This window comes from Oncorhynchus kisutch, linkage group LG2, assembly GCF_002021735.2.
Source record: "Oncorhynchus kisutch isolate 150728-3 linkage group LG2, Okis_V2, whole genome shotgun sequence".
NCBI classification, from domain to species: domain Eukaryota; kingdom Metazoa; phylum Chordata; class Actinopteri; order Salmoniformes; family Salmonidae; genus Oncorhynchus; species Oncorhynchus kisutch.
The window spans coordinates 40793826-40819904 of NC_034175.2; the positions used below are offsets into that span (position 1 = coordinate 40793826).

A 26079-nucleotide genomic window follows, 5' to 3' on the forward strand; every position below is an offset into this window, starting at 1 on the left:
AGACAGGAGAAAATTGAGAAACAAAGCTGTGAGATTCAACACACTCAATGTAACTTCATTTTGAGATGCCATTGGGAACACAGTGAAGATTTTCCAACACCAACTTACAAAAGGCGGTGGCATCCCTGAGGGTGGGACCCCAGCAAAAGAAGGTGCTTGGCTCTGGCCATTATTATCATCTGAAGACTGGACATGAACAAGAGGCCCAATACAGTTACTACTATAACTTTTATTTTAAGGCTCATATCTGTCCTTTACTGCTATGCACAGTAACATTTAACCGAGGCGTACTGATGTAGGGTACATAAAGACATTCTGATACAAGTACTGATATTGTACATTATATAAATAACTAGCTACATAACACATGCTGCTAGTATGTGCCATAACATCTTGCTACATTTGCCCCCAAAAAATGTTAACAGTTGAATATGTCAGTGATCTCTGTTCTTGCTATTCTCTCTACTCAATCATGTATCGTGGTCTGGGAAAGGAGCGTGCCTAGTTATTACATATTGGGCTAGGTAAGGAGCTGTCCCTGGACAGAACCAGGTTCGCATACTACGAACTAGTTAGCCTACTAGGCAACTACACAGACGCAGTTCTGTCCACGACTAGGTGTAGCTAGCTAGAAGCTGAAGCGTCTGCTTGCCATTCTTTCACTGTCGATAGTAGGTACATTCAAGTCATTCCTAACTAGATAAATAGTTAGCTAAATGGCTATTTATCCATCAGCATACACAATGCTTACTTGCATCTTGTAGCTAACTTAGCTAGTTTTGCTGGCTGTAAGCTTGTTAACTGGCAAAGTATATGGCTGCTGCTACTACTACACGTGATTTGTTCACACCACATACGTCTAAATCCTGCACATAAAACATTATTAGGTCGCTAGCCACTTGCCTCGTTTAACTTTAACTTGCTAGCTTATGAAAAAGGTGTCCTTACAACAGCACGCTAACTTTAGCGGAATGGATGCTAGTTAGCTAACTGTTGGTTTAGCTAGCTACTAGCTAAGTTACCTAGCTAGCCGGCTAACAACATTGCAGTCAGAAACACACCAAAATAATTCAATACAGATAGCTACGTGGGTAATACCCATTCATAAAACAATTGTTTATGATAAACGCTTCATACAGTAGGCGATATAAATTAGTAGTAATACAACATTTAGCAATATTATCAATACACTTTACTCACCATGTTGACTTCACGATGCGCATCCAGCAGCCACGCTACAATAACGTGCAATGTGATTGGTTAGTTTGCTTCTGAATGAAAGGGCAAAGGTGAACCAACGTTTCTGAAGACTGTGCCCACAATATTGCGCAAAAAGCTGTAACGCAATTTCGTGGCTAGAAAATACATTTTTCTTAACTAAAAAAAAACTAACAAATCATCCATGGTTGAGCTCATAGCCGCATGTCTAAATGTCATGCCTTTTAAACCATGATGACCTCTTTATAAAAATAAATACATACATACAAGTTCTCATTTGCAACTGCGACCTGGCCAAGATAAAGCATAGCAGTGTGAACAGACAACACAGAGTTACACATGGAGTAAACAATTAACAAGTCAATAACACAGTAGAAGAAAAGGGGGAGTCTATATACATTGTGTGCAAAAGGCATGAGGTGGTAGGCGAATAATTACAATTTTGCAGATTAACACTGGAGTCATAAATGATCAGATGGTCATGTACAGGTATAGATATTGGTGTGCAAAAGAGCAGAAAAGTAAATAAATAAAAACAGTATGGGGATGAGGTAGGTAAAAATGGGTGGGCTATTTACCGATAGACTATGTACAGCTGCAGCGATCGGTTAACTGCTCAGATAGCAGATGTTTGAAGTTGGTGAGGGAGATAAAAGTCTCCAACTTCAGCGATTTTTGCAATTCGTTCCAGTCACAGGCAGCAGAGAACTGGAACGAAAGGCGGCCAAATGAGGTGTTGGCTTTAGGGATGATCAGTGAGATACACCTGCTGGAGGGCGTGCTACGGATGGGTGTTGCCATCTTGACCAGTGAACTGAGATAAGGCGGAGCTTTACCTAGCATGGACTTGTAGATGACCTGGAGCCAGTGGGTCTGGCGACGAATATGTAGCGAGGGCCAGCCGACTAGAGCATACAAGTCGCAGTGGTGGGCGGTATAAGGTGCTTTAGTGACAAAACTGATGACACTGTGATAAACTGCATCCAGTTTGCTGAGTAGAGTGTTGGAAGCAATTTTGTAGATGACATCGCCGAAGTCGAGGATCGGTAGGATAGTCAGTTTTACTAGGGTAAGTTTGGCGGCGTGAGTGAAGGAGGCTTTGTTGCGGAATAGAAAGCCGACTCTTGATTTATCACAGTGCCATCCGTTTCGTCACTAAAGCACCTTATACCACCCACCACTGCGACTTGTATGCTCTAGTCGGCTGACCCTCGCTACATATTCGTCGCCAGACCCACTGGCTCCAGGTCATCTACAAGTCCATGCTAGGTAAAGCTCCGCCTTATCTCAGCTCACTGGTCACGATGGCAACACCCATCCGTAGCACGCGCTCCAGCAGGTGTATCTCACTGATCATCCCTAAAGCCAACACCTCATTTGGCCGCCTTTCGTTCCAGTACTCTGCTGCCTGTGACTGGAACGAATTGCAAAAATCGCTGAAGTTGGAGACATTTATCTCCCTCACCAACTTCAAACATCAGCTATCTGAGCGGCTAACCGATCGCTGCAGCTGTACATAGTCTATTGGTAAATAGCCCACCCTTTCTCACCTACCTCATCCCCATACTGTTTTTATTTATTTACTTTTCTGCTCTTTTGCACACCAATATCTCTACCTGTACATGACCATCTGATCATTCATCACTCCAGTGGTAATCTGCAAAATTGTAATTATTTGCCTACCTCCTCATGCCTTTTGCACACATTGTATATAGACTCCCCCTTTGGTTTCTACTGTGTTATTGACTTGTTAATTGTTTACTCCATGTGTAACTCTTTGTTGTCTGCTCACACTGCTATGCTTTATCTTGGCCAGGTCGCAGTTGCAAATGAGAACTTGTTCTCAACTAGCCTACCTGGTTAAATAAAGGTGAAATTTAAAATAAAAAAAAATAAAAATGATTTTCAATTGGAGATGTTTGATATGAGTCTGGAAGGAGAGTTTACAGTCTAGCCAGACACCTAGGTACTTATAGATGTCCACATATTCAAGGTCGGAACCATCCAGGGTGGTGATGCTGGTCAGGAGTGCGGGTGCAGGCAGCGAACGGTTGAAAAGCATGCATTTGGTTTTACTAGCGTTTAAGAGCAGTTTGAGGCCACGGAAGGAGTGTTGTATGGCATTGAAGCTCGTTTGGAGGTTAGATAGCACAGTGTCCAAGGACGGGCCGGAAGTATATAGAATGGTGTCGTCTGCGTAGAGGTGGATCAGGGAATCGCCCGCAGCAAGAGCAACATCATTGATATATACAGAGAAAAGAGTCGGCCCGAGGATTGAACCCTGTGGCACCCCCATAGAGACTGCCAGAGGACCGGACAGCATGCCCTCCGATTTGACACACTGAACTCTGTCTGCAAAGTAATTGGTGAACCAGGCAAGGCAGTCATCCGAAAAACCGAGGCTACTGAGTCTGCCGATAAGAATATGGTGATTGACAGAGTCGAAAGCCTTGGCAAGGTCGATGAAGACGGCTGCACAGTACTGTCTTTTATCGATGGCGGTTATGATATCGTTTAGTACCTTGAGCGTGGCTGAGGTGCACCCGTGACCGGCTCGGAAACCAGATTTCATAGCGGAGAAGGTACGGTGGGATTCGAGATGGTCAGTGACCTGTTTGTTGACTTGGCTTTCGAAGACCTTAGATAGGCAGGGCAGGATGGATATAGGTCTGTAACAGTTTGGGTCCAGGGTGTCTCCCCCTTTGAAGAGGGGGATGACTGCGGCAGCTTTCCAATCCTTGGGGATCTCAGACGATATGAAAGAGAGGTTGAACAGGCTGGTATATTAGGACAAAACACACATCGTGACAAGAGAGACAACAGAACACTACATAAAGAGAGACCTACGATAACAACATGGCAAGACAGCAACACATGACAACACAGACTGGTAGCAACACAACATGGCAGCAGCACAACACGGTAGCAGCACAACATGGTAGCAGCACAAAACATGGGACAAACATTATTGGGCACAGACAACAGCACAAAGGGCAAGAAGGTAGAGGCAACTGTTAGTAAGAGTGTCCATGATTGAGTCTTTGAATGAAGAGATTGAGATAAAACTGTCCAGTTTGAGTGTTTCTTGCAGCTCGTTCCAGTCGCTAGCTGCAGCAAACTGAAAAGATGAGCTACCCAGGGATGTGTGTGCTTTGGGGACCTTTAACAGAATGTGACTGGCAGAACGGGTGTTGTGTGTAGAGGATGAGAGCTGCAGTAGATATCTCAGATAGGAGGGAGTGAGGCCTAAGAGGGTTTTTATAAATAAGCATCAACCAGTGGGTCTTGCGATGGGTTTACTGAGATGACCAGTTTACATAGGAGTATAGAGTGCAGTGATGTGTCCAATAAGGAGCATTGGTGGCAATCTGATGGCCGAGTGGTAAAGAACATCTAGCCACTCGAGAGCACGCTTACTCACCAATCTATAAAATACGTCTCCGTAATCTAGCATGGGTAGGATGTTAATCTGAATCAGGGTTAGTTTGGCAGCTGGGGTGAAAGAGGAGCGATTACGATAGAGGAAACCACGTCTAGATTTAACTTTAGCCTGCAGCTTTGATATGTGCTGAGCGAAGGACAGTGTTCCTGTCTAGCCATACTCCCAAGTACATGTATGAGGTGACTACCTCAAGCTCTACACCCTCAGAGGTAGTAATCACACCTGTGGGGAGAAGGGCATTCTTCTTACCAAACCACATGACCTTTGTTTTGGAGGTGTTAAGAACAAGGTTAAAGGGCAGAAAAATCTTGTTTGACACTAAGAAAGCTTTATTGTAGAACGTTTAACACAGAATCCGGGGAGGGGCCAGCTAAGTATAAGACTGTATCATCTGCATATAAATGGATGAGAGCTTCTTACTGCCTGAGCTATGTTGTTGATGTAAATTGAGAAGAGTGTGGGGCCTAGGATCAATCCTTGGAGTACTCCCTTGGTGACAGGCAGTGGCTGAGACAGCAGATTGTTTCGGCGCCGACAGACATGCCCGCCTCGCTTCGCGTTCCTAGGAAACTATGCAGTATTTTGTTTGTTTTTTACGTGTTATTTCTTACATTGGTACCCCAGGTAATCTTAGGTTTCATTACATACAGTCTGGAGGAACTACTGAATATAAGAGCAATGTCAACTCACCATCATTACGACCAGGAATATGACTTTCCGAAGCGGATCCTGTGTTCTGCCTTCCAACCAGGACAGCGGATCCTGTGTTCTGCCTTCCACCCAAAACAATGACAACAACGGTCTTCTGGTCAAGCTCCGGAGATGGGCACATCGCGCACCACTCCCTAGCATACTACTCGTCAATGTCCAGTCTCTTGACAAAAAGGTTGATGAAATCTGAGCAAGAGTAGCATTCCAGAGACATCAGAGACTAACGTTCTTTGCTTCACGGAAACATGGCTCACTCGAGAGACTCTATCGGAGTCAGTGCAGACAACTAGTTTCTTCACGCATCGCGCCGACAGAAACAACCATCCCTCTGGTAAGAAGAGGGGCGGGGGGGTATGCCTTATGATTAACGAGACGTGGTGTGATCATAACAACATACAGGAACTCAAGTCCTTCTGTTCACCTGACTTCCTCACAATCAAATGTCGACCGCATTATCTACCAAGGGAATTATCTTCGATTATAATCACAGCCGTATATATTCCCCCCCAAGTAGACACATCATTGGCCCTGAACTAACTTTATTTGACTCTATGCAAACTGGAAACCACATATCCTGAGGCTGCATTCATTGTAGTTGGGGAGTTTAACAAGGCTAATCTGAAAACAAGACTCCCTAAATTGTATCAGCATATCGATTGCGCAACCAGGGCTGGTAAAACCCTGCATCCTTGTTATTCTAACTTACGCGACGCATATAAGGCCCTCCCCGTCCTCCTTTCGGAAAAGCTGACCACGACTCCGTTTTGTTGCTCCCAGCCTACAGAGATACTAAAACAAGAAGCTCCCGCGCTCATATCTGTTCAACGCTGGTCCGACCAATCTGATTCCACGCTTCAAGACTGCTTCGATCACGTGGATTGGGATATGTTCCGCATTGCGTCCAACAACAACATTGACGAACACGCTGATTCGGTGAGCGAGTTCATTAGAAAGTGCATTGACGATGTCGTACCCATAGCAACGATTAAAACATTCCCAAACCAGAAACCGTGGATTGATGGCAGCATTCGCGTGAAACTGAAAGCGGGAACCACTGCTTTTAACCAAGGGCAAGGTGACCGGAAACATGACCGAATACAAACAGTGTAGCTATTCCGTCCGTAAGGCAATCAAACAAGCTAAGCATCAGTATAGAGACCAAGTAGAGTCGCAATTCAACGGCTCAGACACAAGAAGTATGTGGCAGGGTCTACAGTCAATCACGGATTACAAAAAGAAATCCAGCCCCGTCGCAGACCAGGATGTCTTGCTCCCAGACAGACTAAATAACTTTTTTGCCAGCTTTGAGGACAATACAGTGCCACTGACACGGCCCACTACCAAAACCTGCGGATTCTCCTTCACTGCAGCCGATGTGAGTAAAACATTTAAACGTGTTAACCCTCGCAAGGCTGCAGGCCCAGACGGCATCCCCAGCCGTGTCCTCAGAGCATGCACAGACCAGCTGGCTGGTGTGTTTACAGACATATTCAATCAATCCTTATCCCAGTCTGCTGTTCCCACATGCTTCAAGAGGGCCACCATTGTCCCTTTTCCCAAGAAAGCTAAGGTCACTGAGCTAAACGACTACCGCCCCGTATCACTCACTTCCGTTATCATGAAGTGCTTTGACCCCGCCCTGTGCAACTGGGTACTCGATCTGGGGCTCCACGCAAGATCTCATGGTCAGATGAAACCAAAATAGAACTTTTAGGTAAAAACTCAACTCGTCGTGTTTGGAGGACAAAGAATGCTGAGTTGCATCCAAAGAACACCATACCTACTGTGAAGCTGGGGGTGGAAACATCATGCTTTGGGGCTGTTTTTCTGCAAAGGGTCCAGGACGACTGATCCGTGTAAAGGAAAGAATGAATGGGGCCATGTATCGTGAGATTTTGAGTGAAAAAGTGTATACAACAAAGTATTGAGATAAGTATTTGGTCAATAACAAAAGTTTATTTTCCACCATAATTTGCAATTAAATTCATTAAAAAATCCTACAATGTGATTTTCAGGATTTTTTTCTAATTTTGTCTGTCATAGTTGAAGTGTACCTATGATGAAAATTACAGGCCTCTCATCTTTTTAAGTGGGAGAACTTGCACAATTGGTGGCTGACTAAATACTTTTTTTGCCCCACTGTATATGTATATACTGTACTCTATATCATTAAAAAAAAATATATATATATATTTCACCTTTATTTAACCAGGTAGGCTATTTGAGAACAAGTTCTCATTTACAAGATAAAGCATAGCAGTGTGAACAGACAACAACAGAGTTACACATGGAGTAAACAATAAACAAGTCAATAACACAGTAGAAAAAAAGAGTCTATATACATTGTGTGCAAAAGGCATGAGGAGGTAGGTGAATAATTACAATTTAGCAGATTAACACTGGAGTGATAAATGATCAGTAGAGATACTGGTGTGCAAAACAGCATGAGGAAGGTAAATTGGGTGGGCTATTTACAGATGCACTATGTACAGCTGCAGCGATCGGTTAGCTGCTCAGATAGCAGATGTTTAAAGTTGGTGAGGGAAATAAAAGTCTCCAACTTCAGCGATTTTTGCAATTCGTTCCAGTCACAGGCAGCAGAGAACTAGCCACTTTGTTTACATACCCTACATTACTCATCTCATATGTATATACTGTACTCGATACCATCTACTGCATCTTGCCTATGCCGTTCTGTACCATGACTCATTCATATATCTTTATGTACATATTCTTTATCCCTTTACACTTGTGTGTATAAGGTAGTAGTTTTTGAATTGTTAGGTTAGATTACTCGTTGGTTATTACTGCATTGTCGGAACTAGAAGCACAAGCATTTCGCTACACTGGCATTAACATCTGCTAACCATGTGTATGTGACAAATCAAATTTGATTTGATTTAGATTTTCTGACTTCATAAACTGCACTCTTTGAGAGAGGTAGTTAGCAAACCAGGCCAAGGACCCCTCAGAGACAACAAAACTCCTTAGCCGGCCCACAAGAATGGAATGATGTACCATACCAAAAGCTTTGGCCAAGTCAATAGAAATAGCAGCACAACATTGATTAGAATCAAGGGCAATGGTGACATCTTTGAGGACCTTTTAAGGTTGCAGTGACACATCCATAACCTGAGCGGAAACCAGACTGTATACCAGAGAGAATAGTATAGACATCAAGAAAGCCAGTTTTTCCAACACTTCTGTTAAACAAAGCAAAATAGTAATAGACCTATAACAGTTAGAATCAGCTTGATCTCCCCCTTTAAATAAAAGGTTGAACCGTGGCTGCCTTCCAAGCAATGGGAACCTCCCCAGACAGAAGAGACAGGTTAAAAAGGTCAGAGATAGGTTTGGCGATCATAGGGGCAGCAACCTTAAAGAAGAAAGGGTCTAAACCATCTGACCCAATGTTTTTTTTAGGTTAAGTTTAAGGAGCTCCTTTAGCACCTCGGACTCATTGACTGCCTGCAGGGAGAAACTTTGTAGCGGGGCAGGGGGAAACGAGGGAAGAGCATATGGGCTAGTCACATTAGAAGGGGTGGGAGATGAGGAAATGTTGGACGGGCAAGGAGGCATGGCTGAGTCAAATAGGAATCCTGACTTAATGAAGTGCAGACTTAAAGAGCTCAGCCATGTGCTCCTTGTCAGTAACAACCACATCACCAACATTAAGGGACATGGGCAGCTGTGAGGAGGAGGGTTTATTCTCCAGGTCTTTAACCATTTTCCAGAACTTCTTGGGGTTAGACCCACAGAGAGAGAACAGCTCCTTAAAGTAACTAACGTTGGCCTTCTGGATAGCCTGAGTGAGAGCCAGTCAGTAATTCTTGAGGTGGAGTAACCCTGCAAGATCACGGTCGAACCAGGGGCTGAACCTGTTTTTAATTCTCATTTTCTTTATGGGGTCGTGTTTGTTAACAATACCACTGAAAATATTTAAAAAAGAACTTCCAAGTGTCTTCAACAGAGGGGATCAATCTGATTCTATATCATTTTACAGAGGCCAGTTCATGAAGGAAGGCTTGCTCATTAAAGTCTTTTAGCAAGCGTTTATGACAAATCAGGACAGGTCGTTTCACTGAGCAGCCATTACAAACACAGGCTGTAAAACAGTGATCACTAAGGTCATTACAGAAAACACCAGACTGATTTTTCAGGACAGCATCGAGGAGAGTAGCCTTTTCTGGGTGTTTGGGATTGGTACTAATCTGAGAAAGATTTAGGGAGTCCCATTGCTTTAGGATTTGATCAGGCGGTTTAAGTATGTCCCAGTTTAGGTCACCTAGCAGGACAAATTCAGACTTAGTGTAATGGGCCAGGAGAGAGCTTAGGGCAGGTAAGGTACAGGCCGGTGCTGAGTAAGGACGATAACACCCAGGAAGGAGGGGAACAGCCTATTCTGCAATATCTTCCTATTCCTCCCTTTATGACACCAGCAAGGTTTCAATCCAATTGGCTACAGATTTGAAAGTGAATATTCTAAAATCTGCAAAAAGAAAATATGTACATTTGTACAATGGGTGGGTCTAATCCTGAATGCTGATTGGTTAAAAGCGCATTCCAGCCGGTGTCTATTCCACAAATTACCACCGGCTAAATCTGAGGTTAAAATGCCTATTTACTCTGTTCCATCTGACTGTGCAATCCACAGTCTCATCAGCCCATTAAGGGAAGTTATAAACTTGATCTCCAACAGTGTCTGTCTGAACGTGTAGGGGTCAGGACGAGAGAGAGAGGCAGACTGCGTTTCTCAGCCAGTCGATATCATGAATCCGCTGGCTTCATTTTAATGGATATATACAAAGTGCCTCATTAGCTCATTGTTATGAATGTATCCAAATAAATATCACTAGAAAACAGCTTAAACAAATGCAGCTACTGCTGTTATTCTGTCTGCACTGTTTGGCATGACTGTAAGTTAGCCGTAGTTGGCTAGCTAGCAAGCTAGGGATAAGAACGTTGCCAGCCAGTGTGGCAATGGATCATTTAGAATGAACGACTGGGTCGCGTCCATAGATACAGAACAAAAAGACTGAATGACTGGCAAACGATCAGCCGGCTTGGGTAGCAACCCTAGATTTGCTTTGGGACTATATCTTGTGGAAGGATGAAATAGTATGAATAAATTCATCAAAATAATGTTTTTAATTACCCACCAGTAACTAGGTTTCCATCCAACCTTTTTATATGAGTAAAGTACCTCAGATAAAAAATGTGATGACAGGCGTGATGGAAACAGCAAATTTGTCGGTAAACTTCCCAAATGTCGACAAAACTAAATATGCCAGACAAACGTGGGATCTTTTTGTGTTGTTAAATGATGCGAGAAATATCAGTGGGAACGCATGTAAGAGCAAATATTGATATAATAACCAACCGTTATATCAAAGTAAACTTGGAGTTACACTATGATATGGTGTGTGATCCTCCCACTAAGACTTGGGAAAGCATAGTTTATTAGGCTACAGATTAAATCAATTACGATGAGTTTCACAGGTTGGTGAAAATGCTCCTTTCCAGTAAATATTGAGGGTTTTATTCTGGTGACATGTTGATCGATGCTTGACTGCTGTTTGACAAGCAAAAGTAATCTCGCTCTTCTGTCCATAATAATCTAGTACAGAAGTTCCCAAACCATTTTACTCAGTCCCCCATTCCAGCATTGGGGAACATCCCGCAGACTTTTTAAATTTTAATTTTTTAAATTTTATTTTACCTTTATTTAACCAGGCAAGTCAGTTAAGAACAAATTCTTATTTTCAATGACGGCCTAGGAACAGTGGGTTAACTACCTGTTCAGGGGCAGAATGACAGTTTTGTACCTTGTCAGCTCGGGGGTTTGAACTTGCAACCTTCCGGTCACTAGTCCAACACTCTAACCACTAGGCTACCCTGCCGCCCCAGGGATGGGTGGGCATATCCATGCGCCCCCGCCCCACCCGCCAACCCCCAGGGGGGTGCGCCCCACATTTTGAGAACCACTGATGTAGTAGACTATACCCACATTATATCTGCGAGCTGTTGGCTAGAGCGCTCGTTCCAAGGCCAGAGTGGGCACATTCGCTATATAACATAACATTTGCTTGTGGCAAAACCATATCATCAGTAGAGTTGAAAATGCAATGCAAACCCATTTACATTAAAATGTTTTATTCGGTTCATGGGAATTTAACTGCAAAAGTAATTTTTATGTGCACTACATCATCACATACAACCTTTCATCCGCAACAAGTCAATTTGATGGAAATCCATCTTTGGTGGGAAAATGCGTGTTTTATGCGGATTTTAGAATATTCGAATGAAAATCTTTCACCAAACTGGATGGAAACCTAGCTACATGCTTATTTGACACGTCATATAGTATTATTTGACGTGTACATCATACATATCATACATATATTATCCGAGTGTTAGCACAGAGTTGCTTTCAAAGGAAGTGGGAAATTGGCAAGATAGCCTTCTATTAGACCATCTATCTACTCCTTTACATGTCATTCACATTGGTTCCAATTCCCTTGCACCTTTTCTGTGTTGAGTAGTGTTGAGTAGAGAGCAGTTGCGTTATGTGCATGCAGATAGTTTTCAATCAACATTCCTTTGTAATGGATTGTTGCCACTTCATTTTTTTGAAATAACTTAATATGGTATTTTGAGCAGCACACTTTCAGCTGGCCATAATTCGCAGATGCAACGTCTGTGTTTATCCCATATCCTGAAATATGTTGACAACACACCGGATCCTTTTTCACACATTTTTTTTCAGTTGAGTTTTTCCAATCGTCTTGAAAGGCTTTTCAAGTAAAGGAATGTCCTCAACATACCCTGCACAAACAGTCCAAAAGGATGTCAATGAAAAGGCTGTATGTAACAGATGTCTGGGACTAGGACTAAAATGTGCTTATGTTTGTCTTTTGGTTGCTGTTGGAGTGTAACTAAAGCATGCAAAAGAGTGATCCATTTACTGAGTGACTCTGCAGCACTTGCTATCCATCAGCTTACCCGGCCAGAGGACGGAGGTTGTATTTGGGATGACTCCGGGAACAATGTATGTGTACAAATAAAATACATGATAGGTCAGTGTACAAGATATGGGATAATCTCTCTTTACTCTGAAAAAAAGGACTAATTTGGGAAGGTCGGGGACCCCGGGCACGTGCCCTGCATGCCCGTTCAGTTACCCAGCCCTAGTTGTCACACCCCCATAGGGACTTTTAGAGTGCCTTTAAAGTGCAAGTGCATTGTTGCAACAGGATGCCTCTTTGGAGCACATCAATCTGATGTAGGCTTTTCAGGATGGTTTTGCATAACAAAATAATCAGGGTACAGTTTGTCACCGTTTCTGCTTCAATAATAAACTGGCAATACACTTCTATATTAAATAAAGTCCCATTTTCCACGTTTCAAAAGGGTCATGGACATGCAACACTTTGGACAATGTATTCATAAAAGACTCCCTTATCCATGAGTGAATTCCAGCACAATTCACGAGCACCTCACAGATGTATATGTCAGCTGGACGAAGGCTGTCCCTGGCCTTTTTGACACTTTGAGTCCTCCGTGCCCCATCTTTACTGTCGATTTTTCCCCCACAGAAGTCAGTATGACCGCATAACATGGGAAATACTTGTCAAGAATCGCTCTCTGTTTGAAAAAGTATGCCTGATTTAATGGCAGGGCTTCTAAATCGCTTGTTCACTCTACAGTGGGAGGAATTACCTCATCATAGCCTCGTTACTGCCATGGATGATGTTGCTTCAAAATGGGTGTGTCCGTCTAAAAGCCTATTTGTCCTGTGGGGAGGAATTGACCTGTGCCAGATACGAATCCATCGACCCACCAAAAGCATGGCCTCTATGTTGATAACGCGAATGTCCGTCTCCACGCTTGCATGCATGCTTTACATGTGGGGAAACTGCTAAACTGTTCAACTGGGAGAAAAGATATTTAGATATTTACTCTGTGGAATGACACATCAGGTTTTTACCTATACTGTTGTTAACATTTCTTCAACGAGCTTTGTACATGCATGGGAAACCTTTGACACATATCCAGATAAGCTATTTTGAGTTTCCTAAAAAAAAAATGGCTTGCAATTCAGAGCTCACATAAAGAGTCTGATTACTGAAAAATAACAACCACTTTTCGTATCTCTTCTGAAAGTGTGCCTGATTTCATGAATATCAATCATGAAAAGTGCATTACTCTCCCCGCACACATTCGCAGCTTATTCATCTAGACTTAACTATTGCATTTGGTAAAATGACACAATCAAGCCTTTCCATGTAAATGTGGCTGTTACATATGAATAGAGAATCTAAAAAAAGATTGTACCAAAGACATCTCCCAAAAAGCAGGTTACATGTGAAATAAGTCCTTGTTAACCACCACGTCTTTCTTTTGATTTAGAAGACTCGCTCATACTGGATTCTCTGCTGCTGTTGACAGATCAGTACTAACCCTCTCTGTCAAAAGGAATTACTGCTAGTAGTAGCAATGAATTTAATTTGTAAAGTGCTTTTCATTATACAGAACAATCTAAAATTGCATGAAATAAAAACCAAATAGAAAAAAAATAGACAACCGACTCAAAGAACGCAGCTGACACTACAAGGGACAAAGACACCAAGGAGCACAGCTATCAACAGAAAGACCGTTTTAAAAGGAGCCCAGAGTCTTCAGGTGTGCTGGTAGGGCCTTCCAGAGGCTGGGGCCGGTCAAGCTTAAAGGCCCCAGGAGCGGAGCTTGGTGCTGGAGGTGTGGAGGAGCAGGCTATCGCTTGACCTGAGGGTGCAGGTGGGGGTTATAGAGGGAGAGCAGTTCTTTGAGATAAAGAGGGGCATTGCCATGACTACACTGGAAAGCCAGCAGGAGGGTTTAAAACCAGAATACGGAATTACCATCACATTGTCCCTATCATCTGAATGTTAAAGGGATGTTCTTACACTTGAGCTCCCTCTTATCCAACTGCACTCAGTTAAACCTGGTTGTATCGTCATCATGTCCCGATTGCCATCTCATTTCATGTATGTGACCGACAGGATCATCACTGTATGTGCATACTCCTTGGGCTCTTCCAAAAGAGGAGCAGTATGTGAGGAGAATGGATGTGTCGTAGCCACTGTCACAGTCAACGTGACCGACAACTTCTTTGGACACGTTATCAGCCAGCAGATTGAGATGTGTCACATGCTGTCAGGGCTGAGGGACACTATAAAAACAGGGCAACATCTAACTCAGATCTGTGCCTCCAGGGACAACTACAAAATGGCTGCTATCTACAGGTCTGTGTGTCAGACGCCATGCATAATTGATCTAAGATTGTGTGCTCTTCAGTGATGTGAGATAATTAAAGTTGGTAAAGACTCAAATCAATAAAGAACTTGTCATTTATTTAGTTATGCAACTTTAAATCAGGTTGTTCCATTTGATTTCAATCACTTTTTGACCCCTTTTTATTTGAATGAAACTTTCCGTACATATAGTACTTGCCCATGGTAGAAGTGGTGAGAAAGTGGAATTTTGGACCTGAATGCCAAAACATTCAGGAAATAGAGGTGCTTAAAGTTGCACATGACCCGCACTTGACTCTTTTCCCCCCTAATAGCACTGACTTTGCTGATAGCTACTTTATTTAGGAAAAATGTACTTATTATGACTGTGATAATGTAAGTGGTTGTCCCATTTAGCTATCTTAAGGTGAGCGCAATAGCTGAGCGTCTGTGAGCGTCTGATGTCAACATCAGAAGCCTCCTCCCTAAGTTTGTTTTACTCACTGCTTTAGCACACTCTGCTAACCCTGATGTCCTTGCTGTGTCTGAATCCTGACTTAGGAAGGCCACCAACAATTCTGATATTTCCATACCCAACTACAACATTTTCCGTCAAGATAAAACTGCCAAAGGGGGAGGAGATGCAATCTACTGCAGAGAGAGCCTGCAAAGTTCTGTCATACTTTCCAGGTCTATACCCAAACAGTTTGAACTTCTAATTTTACAAATTAACCTCATCCAGAAATAAGTCTCTCACTGTTGCCGCCTGCTATAGAACCATCTCCGCTCCCAGCTGTGCCCTGGACACCATTTGTGAATTGATCGCCCCCCATCTAGCTTCAAAGTTTGTTCTGTTAGGTGACCTAAACTGGGATATGCTTAACACCCCGGCAGTCCTGCAATCTAAGCTAGATGTCCTCAATCTCACACAAATCATCAAGGAACCCACCAGGTACAACCCTAAATCCGTAAACATGGGCACCATCATAAACATTATCCTGACCAACTTGCCCTCCAAATACACCTCCGCTGTCTTCAATCAGGATCAAAGCAATCACTGCCTCATTGCCTGTATCCGCTATGGGTCCACGGTCAAACGACCACCCCTCATCACTGTCAAACGCTCCCTAAAACACTTCTGCGAGCAGGCCTTTCTAATCGACCTGGCCAGGGTATCCTGGAAGGATATTGACCTCATCCCATCAGTCGAGGATGCCTGGTCATTCTTTAAAAGTAATTTCCTCACCATCTTAGAGAAGCATGCCCCGTTCAAAAAAATGCAGAACTAAGAACAGATATAGCCCTTGCTTCACTCCAGACCTGACTGCCCTTGACCAGCACAAAAACATCCTGTGGCGGACTGCAATAGCATCGAATAGTCCCCACGATACGCAACTGTTCAGGGAAGTCAGGAACCAATACACGCAGTCAGTCAGGAAAGCAAAGGCAAGCTTTTTCAAGCAGAAATTCACATCATGTAGCTCTAACTCCAAAACAATTTGGGACACTGTAAAGTCCATGGAGAACAAGAGCACTCCTCCCAGCTGCCCACTGTACTGATGCTAGGTAACACGGTCACCACTGATAAATCCATGATAATCGAGAATTTCAATAAGCATTTCTCAACGGCTGGCCATGCCTTCCTCCTGGCTACTCCAACCCCGGCCAACAGCTCCACCTCCCCCGCAGCTACTCGCCCAAGCCTCCCCAGGTTCTCGTTCACCCAAATCCAGACTGCAGATGTTCTGAAAGAGCTGCAAAACCTGGACCCTCTCTTTTGTATCGCCCGAGATCCCTAAAGATTGGAAAGCTGCCGCGATCATCCCCCTCTTCAAAAGGGGTGACACCCTAGACCCAAACTGTTACAGACCTATATCCATCCTGCCCTGCCTATCTAAAGTCTTTGAAAGCCAAGTTAATAAACAGATGACTGACCATTTCGAATCCCACCGTACCTTCTCCACTGTGCAATCCGGCTTCCGAGCCGGTCACGGGTGCACCTCAGCCAAGCTCAAGGTATATCATACGTATATCATAACCGCCATCGATAAAATACAATACTGTGCAGCCTTCTTCATCGACCTGGCCAAGGCTTTCGACTCTGTCAATCACCGTATTCTTATTGGCAGACTCAATAGCCTTGGTTTTTCTAATGACTGCCTCGCCTGGTTCACCAACTACTTTGCAGACAGAGTTCAGTGTGTCAAATCGGAGGGCATGTTGTCCGGACCTCTGGCAGTCTCTATGAGGGTACCACAGGGTTCAATTCTCGGGCAGACTCTTTTCTCTGTATATATATATATATATATATATATATATATATATATATATATATATATATATATATATATATATATATATATCAATGATGTCGCTCTTGCTGCGGGCGATTCCCTGATCCACCTCTATGCAGACGGCACCATTCTGTATACTTCTGGCCCTTCCTTGGACACTGCGTTAACTAACCTCCAAACAAGCTTCAATGCCATACAACACTCCTTCCGTGGCCTCCAACTGCTCTTAAACGCTAGTAAAACCAAATGCATGCTTTTCAACCGTTCGCTGCCCGCACCCGCCCGCCATCATCACCCTGGACGGTTCCGACCTAGAATATGAGGACAACTACAAATACCTAGGTGTCTGGCTAGACTGTAAACTCTCCTTCCAGACTCATATTAAACATCTCCAATCCAAAATCAAATCTAGAAATCGGCTTTCCATTTTGCAACAAAGCCTCCTTCACTCACGCTGCCAAACTTACCCTAGTAAAACTGACTATCCTACCGATCCTCGACTTCGGCAATGTCAACAAAATAGCTTCCCTTGCTACATATTCGTCGCCAGACCCACTGGCTCCAGGTCATATATACGTCTATACTAGGTAAAGCTACGCCTTATCTCAGTTCACTGGTCACGATAACAACACCCACCCGTAGCACACGTTCCAGCAGGTATATCTCACTGATCCTCCCCAAAGCCAACACCTCATTTAGCCGCCTTTCCTTCCAGTTCTCTGCTGCCAGTGACCGGAACGAATTGCAAAAATCGCTGACGTTGGAGACTTCCATTTCCCTCACCAACTTTAAACATCAACTATCTGAGCAGCTAACTGATTGCTGCAGCTGTACAAAGTGTAAAATGTAAATAAGCTGTTGTTTGATTTAATTTAAAAGCTTCAAACAGGGTTGTCAAACAATTTGAGAATTTCTTGAAACATTTTTTTGAAAGGGTTAGTGCAGTCAAAAACATGGTTTCACGTTTTTTTATATATATATTTTCATATCAGGTTGAAATAACATCAACATTTTAAAAAATCAGGCTCCAAATTTAAAAAATGTCAGAGTGTAAGAGCTTTTTTTAGTGTATGAGCTTTTTTGGGAAAAAAGCCTGGAATTTCAACTGTTCAGGTGTGCTTCCACAGCATGACATTACCATCTGATCTGATTATTTTGACCAATGACCAGTCATGTTTTATTTGCATATGCATCCTCCTACTTTGAAGGACTATGCGGGGTAGGCTCTAGCGTCTACTCTAGACCAGGGCTGCATTCAATACACTTAAAAGACACACCCTATCCCCTCAGCCCTCAAATTAAGCGTACACTTTTGAGGACATCTGACGAGTACACACTTGCAGGGCAAGGGACGAGGGAGGAAGGAATGATTTTGAAAGGACTGCCCTTGCCAGGAAATTCATCACTTGTTCATCCCGTGATGATTGTGCGCTACAGTCAATTATGATTGCATTACATTAAATATATACAGTAATTATTAATATACATGCAAATTAATTAGCTAAATAACATTTGCCTGCCTAGTTGGAACTTCTGAAGGAAACATTTATTTCTACAATTTCAAAAAGCTAACCAAACAAAAACATCATTACATTTCCGAGATGTGTTTGTGCCACCACAATTTTTGACTTCTTTACATTTGTTTTTACTTACACTTGTATGTTGACTCCATGTATTGATGTTGAGGTTTTAATTTTTGGCAGACTTTTCTTAATGGATGTACATGTAATTATGGGGAGTTTCAGGCCTCGAAGTGAACATAATTGTACACTCGCAAACTCGACTAAAAACGAGGACGGAAGGGCTTATAATGCAAGCTTCCCTTGCTTTGCTAATTATTTGGACCACCCTCCAAAATGATGGCGGGGATTCCCCCAAGGGCATAAGGCGAGGGTAAGTGGACGAGGGTGTGTCGTTTATGAGGGCTGGGCAATTCCAGTCCTCGGGGGCCTGATTGGTCACACTTTTCCCCGATCCCTAGCAAACACACCTGATTTAAACTAATTGCATTTTTAACTGAGGATCATGATTAGTTGACTATTGGAGTCAGGTGTGTTAACTGGGGCTGGGACAATAGAGTGACACCAATCAGGCCACTGAGGACTGGAGTTGCCCAGGCCTGCTCTAGACCCTTTAAACTAAACTCTGGACAGCAAATCCAGCTCCACTGCCTTTTTTCATTGTTGCTCTCAAATCAGGGACTGATTTAGAACTGCGGCACCAGGTGGGTGCAATTAATTATCAGGTAGAACAGAAAACCAGCAGTCTTTGGACCTTGTAGGGTAAGAGTTGAGTACCCGTACTCTAGACGATCCTATCCGCCAATCAGAGCTGTGTAAATATAACTAAATTTGTATCAACACGCCCACACGATCAGACTGAGAATTTCAATGGCAAAAGGAAGCTCAGGGGAAATAAATGATAAAAAATACATTTGGAATTACACTGAACAAACAATTTTCATCACCTGAATTAAAAGATCCTAGAAATGTTCCAGACACACAAAAAGCATATTTCTCTCAAATGTTATGCACACATTTGTTTACATCCCTGTTTGCCAAGATCATCCATCTACCTGACAGGTGTGGCATATCAAGAAGCTGACTAAACAAGTGTATCTTGTGCTGGGGACAATAAAAGGCCATTCTAAAATGTGCTGTTTTGTCACACAACGCAATGCCACAGATGTCTCAAGTTTTGAGGGAGATTTCTCTACCATAAGCTACCTCCAATGTCCTTTTAGAGAATTTGGCAGTACGTCCAACCTGCCTTACAACGGCAGACCGTGTATGGTATCGTGTCGGCAAGGGGTTTCCTGATGTCAACGTTATGAACAGAGTGCCCCATGGTGGTGGTGGGGTTATGGTTTGGGCAGGCATAAGCTACGGACAACAAACAATTACATTTGTCATGACGTTGCCCTGTTGGGTGAGTACCCAACAGGGCCTTTCCCCCTTTTCTCTCTCTACCCTACAGAATGGACTCTTGGAAAGCCCTTTGTTAACATGTAGATGTGACAGGTTAAAGGAAATATTCATAGCCTGTTATAAATTGAAAGGTATTAGTAAGTTCACAGTATGTGAGGATCTTAAAACATCTAAGGTTAAAAAGATGCATTCAGTATTAGTTGATAGAGATTGATAACATTCATATAATTGTGTTAAAGTTCAAATCTGTCAAAGGGTACGAATTGTGGGAGTAATGTGTAAAACGTTAGATTGATTACTTTATTTTGTGGTGCCTAAAAGTGTTAATCTGTGATCTACGCAATGCTCTTAATCTATGAGCCGGAGATCGATTGCTCTGGTCTCCACCCATATTCCTGGGGAAAATCGCGGTCTTTTCTCATTGAACTAAACCTTGAATTGAGAATACAACACCGTATCACTGTCGTGATTATTTCTCCCCTGTTTTCAGGTACTTTATTGATGATAAAAATAGTAATTTAAATGTTATAACTCGCTAACATGTCAAGAGTGTTTAAGGTGTGTTTTAGTAACGTCTTGAGGAAGTTAGAGTTAAGTTTGAAGAGAGTAATATTAGCCCTGCTCGGTTGAAGTGAAGAATAGCATCGTACTGAGAGTAACTGCCATTTTATGTCGATTGTGAATGAACATGCGCGTTGTTAATAAGATATTTTGCTGTGTTATTTGTATAATGGGTTTTCTGTTTTGTAATGTGTTACTTTTGTGAAATGATTGAACTAAACGTTAAATTGAGAATACAACACCGTATCACTCTCGTGATTAATTCTCCCCTGTTTTCAGGGGCGTAACATAGAGAGTATGGTAACATCAAAAGGTTGGGAAAGGAACAATATTTTGATAATCCAACCAGTTGAAAGTATCCGTTGGTACTTAAAGAATATGATGTCAGATCAGTTATCGTCTGAGACATTATTACTGATGATAGGACGACATAAATTGAATCTTGGAAAGTCTACACATTCTAGTTATCGGATTCACATGGAATTGTGCAATTTAAATGTTTAAATGTGAGACTATAGGTGAAAAGATTAAATGCAATTTTACTTTTTAAAATGAGAGAATTGTTTTCATAAGTAAAATATGCTCTCTCAGTAGCCACACCCAAGTGAATAGGCATTGGTTGGAAATGATGAACCAACCCCCCAACTCCTTCTACATTTCTATAAGAGCCCCCATTACCCAATTCACGGCAGACTAATCCAAACCCAGCGTGAGCTATTTTGCGAATGGTTGAATTATTATATCCTAACGAAATTAACACTGTGTTCCCGATAACATGATGACTGATGTCCATAAGTTTAAAAGGGCTAATATCAACTACAACCTAACAAAATTAACTTATGTTCCTGATGACGTGAGGACTGGTGTCCATATGTTTAAAAGGGCTAATTTCAACGTGGAGGTGACGATCGCCACGCTGGAAGGAGGAATTTCAATTACACAAGCCAAAATATAGCATGAGCTGAGTATTGTAACTTGGTATGAACTTTGAACTCTTATTCACTAAAGAAGTGATACATCCTAGACGATGAGTTATCAGCAGCAGCTGTAAAAGTGCATGGCCTAGGAAAGGAAGGACAATCTCTTCAGAACGACAGGGTACTACAACGTAACCGTTCTACCATAAGACGACAAACTACAACGTGTCCGCCCTGAAATATTCTTCAAAGGACAAGAGACATCTCTGCTGGGAAACCAATCTATATAATTCTGTGTGATTATTTAGGTATTTAGTAAATAAATAATTAAACCAAATTTTGTATTTCTGATTGAACTTGTTAGTCAGGGTTCGTGAAGTTAACCAATAATTTGACTACGTTCAGATGAGACTGAATAGGGTGACGATTAATAATGGACTGCTATTGATATAAAAGATGATCAGATCTTTTAGAACTTTTAGAACTAATATTGTCACTTATCATAATTAGGTTTTAGTCTAGAGAGTACATAAAAGTAATCTAGATCTTCAATGAGACATTGCAGGGATCTATCTTGCGAACATAATATAAAACTTGAGTCATCGGCATACATGGACACCTTTGTTTTTAAGCCTTGGATTTCTAATCCTCTAATGTTGTTATTGGATCTGATTTTAATAGCTAGCATTTCGATGGCCATAACGAATAGATATGGTGACAGCAGACACCCTTGTTTAACTCCTCTTGACAATTCAAAACTCTCAGAGAAGAAGATGTTATTTACTATTTTACACCTGGGGTTGCTATACATGTCTTTTTACCCATTTTATAATAGAATTACTGAAATTGAAAAAATCCAGGCATTTATAAATAAAATCCAGTCTTACTTTATCAAATGCCATTTCAAAACCGCTATAAATACCAGGGCCGGCTTAGATGTTTTATGATGTTCTATTATTTCTAGTAGTTGTCATATATCATTTCCACTGTATCATCCATGTAAGAACCCTGTCAGGATGAACAATTGTCACATCTGCTCCTGCTACACCCTCTGGTGTTCATATGGTGTCTTCCTGACATACAGCTACTCCCCCTGTACACACTCTCTCCTTCTCCCCCTCTGTGTGGTTGGAGACGGTTTGCTGGAATCAGAGCAGATCCCTACCAGCTGCAACTTGTCCCATAATCAAGACCTCTACAAATACTCAGTCCTGCCACTTTCATTCTTCCAGATTGTAATCTCTGTCCAGTCAGTTCATGGTTCTAGCCTTTTATGATTATTCAAGCTCCTGTTACTCTGCTGTGCCTGTTTCCCTACCTGACACCATTTATCCTCTCATTGTAGTTTACTGCTCTGTCTCTGTCTCCTGTTCCACATCTCATCACCCAAATACCTAGCTCTGGATTACTCACCACCACTACCTTGGATTCCCCTCAGGACCTGTTAACCCAGTTCCCAGTCCAGAGCTGACGTATCACGGTCCGGAACCTCCGACGACGGTCCGCGGTCCGGAACCTCCGACGACGGTCCGCGGTCCGGAACCTCCGACGACGGTCCGCGGTCCGGAACCTCCGACGACGGTCCGCGGTCCGGAACCTCCGACGACGGTCCGCGGTCCGGAACCTCCGACGACGGTCCGCGGTCCGGAACCTCCGACGACGGTCCGCGGTCCGGAACCTCCGACGACGGTCCGCGGTCCGGAACCTCCGACGACGGTCCGGAGCCTCCGGCGACGATCGGCTGTTCGGAGCCTCCGGCAACGGTCGGTGGTCCAGAGCCTTCAGTGATGATCTACGGTCCGGAGCTTCTGGCGACGACCCACGGTCCGGAGCTTCCAGAGCTGCATCCAGAACCAGAGCCACCACCAAGGATAGATGCACACCTGGATCCTCCCCTATAGGTTCAGGTTTGCGGCCGGGAGTCCGCACCTTTGGGGGGGGGGGGTACTGTCACGACCTGACCTTAGATATCTGTTTTTCTATATACTTTGGTTAGGTCAGGGTGTGACTAGGGTGGGTACGCTAGTTTTGTACGTCTAGGGTTTTTGTTTGTCTATGTTGGCCTGGTATGGTTCCCAATCAGAGACAGCTGTTTATTGTTGTCTCTGATTGGGGATCATATTTAGGTAGCCATTTTCCTCGTTTGTGTTGTGGGATCTTGTCTACATTGAGTTGCCTGAGTGCACACCTGTAGCTTCACGTTTCATTTGGTTGTTTGTTAGGTGAGTTTCAGTTGATTAAAATTATGTGGAACTCTACTCACCCTGTGCCTTGGTCTCCTCTTTACGACGATCGTGACACACTGCCAGGGAAACTAAGCCAAAGCATGGATTGCTGTCATTACTTGTAGCCTACATCAACTGCATACAGGTTAAGGAACCAATGTTTTTTTGTTGTAATTTGTGTGAATCTTTGTGGTAGTAAATAGAAGTTAAAATGTCAATTAAATGTAAATGGTGTACCAGCTAAAGTACAGTGGTCTGAAGGGATATGTCCATTCTATGAATGATATTTATACTGTATGATTGAAATGACACCCTGTATTCAAGAGTATGCTATGTCCCAACTGATGGCAGGCACAACACAAACACCTAAGATGTAAATTAGAGACTAAAGGCCAGTTGATACTTTGTATAATGACATCTCTGTAGGCAATTAGAATGCAACGTTTTGCTGGTCAATTCCGGAGTAATGTCGGTAGACCGTTGCTGCAACTGTCAGTTTCCTTGATGCTCCGACATGAAAAAGGTTTAAATCTCTGTGACTGTCATGTTGGCATGAAGGATCGGGAGACAGACACAGGAATGCGTAATCATTTTAAAAATTAATATTAAGGCCAAATTACAGAGTGTCGTGTAGGGGCACGGGGATGAAGACCAAACAAACACGTAACAAAAACACAGGGTTGAAACCCAAACAAAAGAGCGAGGAGTACCTCAAACAAATAACACATGCACACAATGAATATCACACCGGATGAGACCTGTAATCATTTGCGCGATCCCAAGGCCACGAAAGCCCAAAACACACAGCAAAGGTACTCACACGCACCAACGGACATTGAAACAATAAACGACAGCCCAATGGAAACCAAATGGCACATATATATACAAATACTAAATAGTGGGAATAGGGGACAGGTGTGCGTGATGAAAGTTCCGAAGGGATCCGTGACAGTGACTGTCGCAATGTCTGTTGTCATGGTTACCGGACTGCCCCAGCAACAAGGCCAAATCTTCCTGTGACAAGATGACGCAGGAGTTTAAAAAAATCTGATGGAACGACCTACCTTTATATTTAAATATTTTTATTTAACCTTTATTTAACTAGGCAAGTCAGTGAAGAACACATACTTATTTATAATGACGGCCGACCAAAAGGCAAAAGGCCAACTGCGAGGACGGGGGCCTGGGATTAAAAATGTAAAATAAACAATTAAAATATAGGACAAAACACACATCACAACAATAGAGACAACACTACATAAAGAGAGACCTAAGACAACAGAGCAAGGCAAGAACACATGACAGCACAGCATGGTAGCAACACAACATAACAACAACATTGTAGAAATACAACATGGTAGCAGCATAAAACATGGTACAAACATTATTGGGCACAGACAACAGTACAAAGGGCAAGAAGGTAGAGACAACAATACATCACACAAAGCACCTACAACTGTCAGTAAGAGTGTCCATGATTGAGTCTTTGAATGAAGAGATCGAGATAAAACTGTCCAGTTTGAGTGTTTTTTGCAGCTCGTTCCAGTCTCTAGCTGCTGCGAAGTGAAAGGAAGACCGACCCAGGGATGTGTGTGCTTTGGGGACCTTTAACAGAATGTGACTGGCAGAACGGGTGTTGTGTGTGGAGGATGAGGGCTGCAGTAGATATCTCAGATAGGGGGGGAGTGAGGCCTAAGAGTGTTTTATAAATAAGCATCAACCAGTGGGTCTTGCGACGGGTATACAGAGATGACCACTTTCCAGAGGAGTATAGAGTGCAATGATGATGTGTCCTATAAGGAGCATTGGAGGCAAATCTGATGGCCGAATGGTAAAGAACATCTAGCCGCTCGAGAGCACCCTTACCTGCCGATCTATAAATGACGTCTCTGTAATCTAGCATGGGTAGGATGGTCATTTAAATCAGGGTTAGTTTGGCAGCTGGGGTGAAAGAGGAGCAATTACGATAGAGGAGACCTTGATTTAATTCTAGATTTAACTTTAGCCTGCAGCTTTGATATGTGCTGAGAGAACTCCCAACTACTTGTATGAGGTGACTACCTCAAGCTCAAAACCCACAGAGGTAGTAATAACACCTGTGGGGAGAGGGGCATTCTTCTTACCAAACCACATGACCTTTGTTTTGGATGTGTTCAGAACAAGGTTAAGGGTAGAGAAAGCTTATTGGACACTTGTTGGATACTAAGAAAGCTTTGTTGGAAAGCATTTAATACAGAATCCCGGGAGGGGCCAGCTGAGTATAAGACTGTATCATCTGCATATAAATGAGAGCTTCCTGCTGCCTGAGCTATGTTGTTGATATAAATTGGAAAGAGCGTGTGGCCTAGGATTGAGCCTTGGGGTACTCCCTTGATGACAGGCAGTGGCTGGGACAGCAAATTTTCTGACTTTATGCACTGTACTCTTTGAGAGAGGTAGTTAGCAAACCAGGCCAAAGACCCCTCAGAGACACCAACACTCCTTTGCCGGCCCACAAGAATGGAATGGTCTA

The 26079-nt window shown here is 42.9% G+C and overlaps 1 protein-coding gene across 4 annotated transcripts in view; it reads right to left on the reverse strand.

Annotated features, from left to right (window-relative positions):
- The window catches only part of LOC109865907 (pre-mRNA-processing factor 40 homolog A), a 47912-nt gene extending 29104 nt beyond the window's left edge, over positions 1-18808 (reverse strand). For 2 of the 4 annotated variants that reach the window (XM_020454422.2, XM_020454414.2), the window contains exons 1-3: positions 18591-18808; positions 1201-1235; positions 109-186 (exon numbers count right to left, since the gene is read on the reverse strand). In XM_020454422.2, coding sequence (XP_020310011.2) covers positions 109-186; positions 1201-1235; positions 18591-18609 — 132 coding nt within the window. In that variant the 5' untranslated portion in view covers positions 18610-18808. The remainder of the gene's footprint in view (positions 1-108; positions 187-1200; positions 1236-18590) is intronic. The other 2 variants (XM_031794345.1, XM_020454429.2) reach the window with 1 other exon arrangement.
- Positions 18809-26079: the final 7271 nt, after the last annotated feature.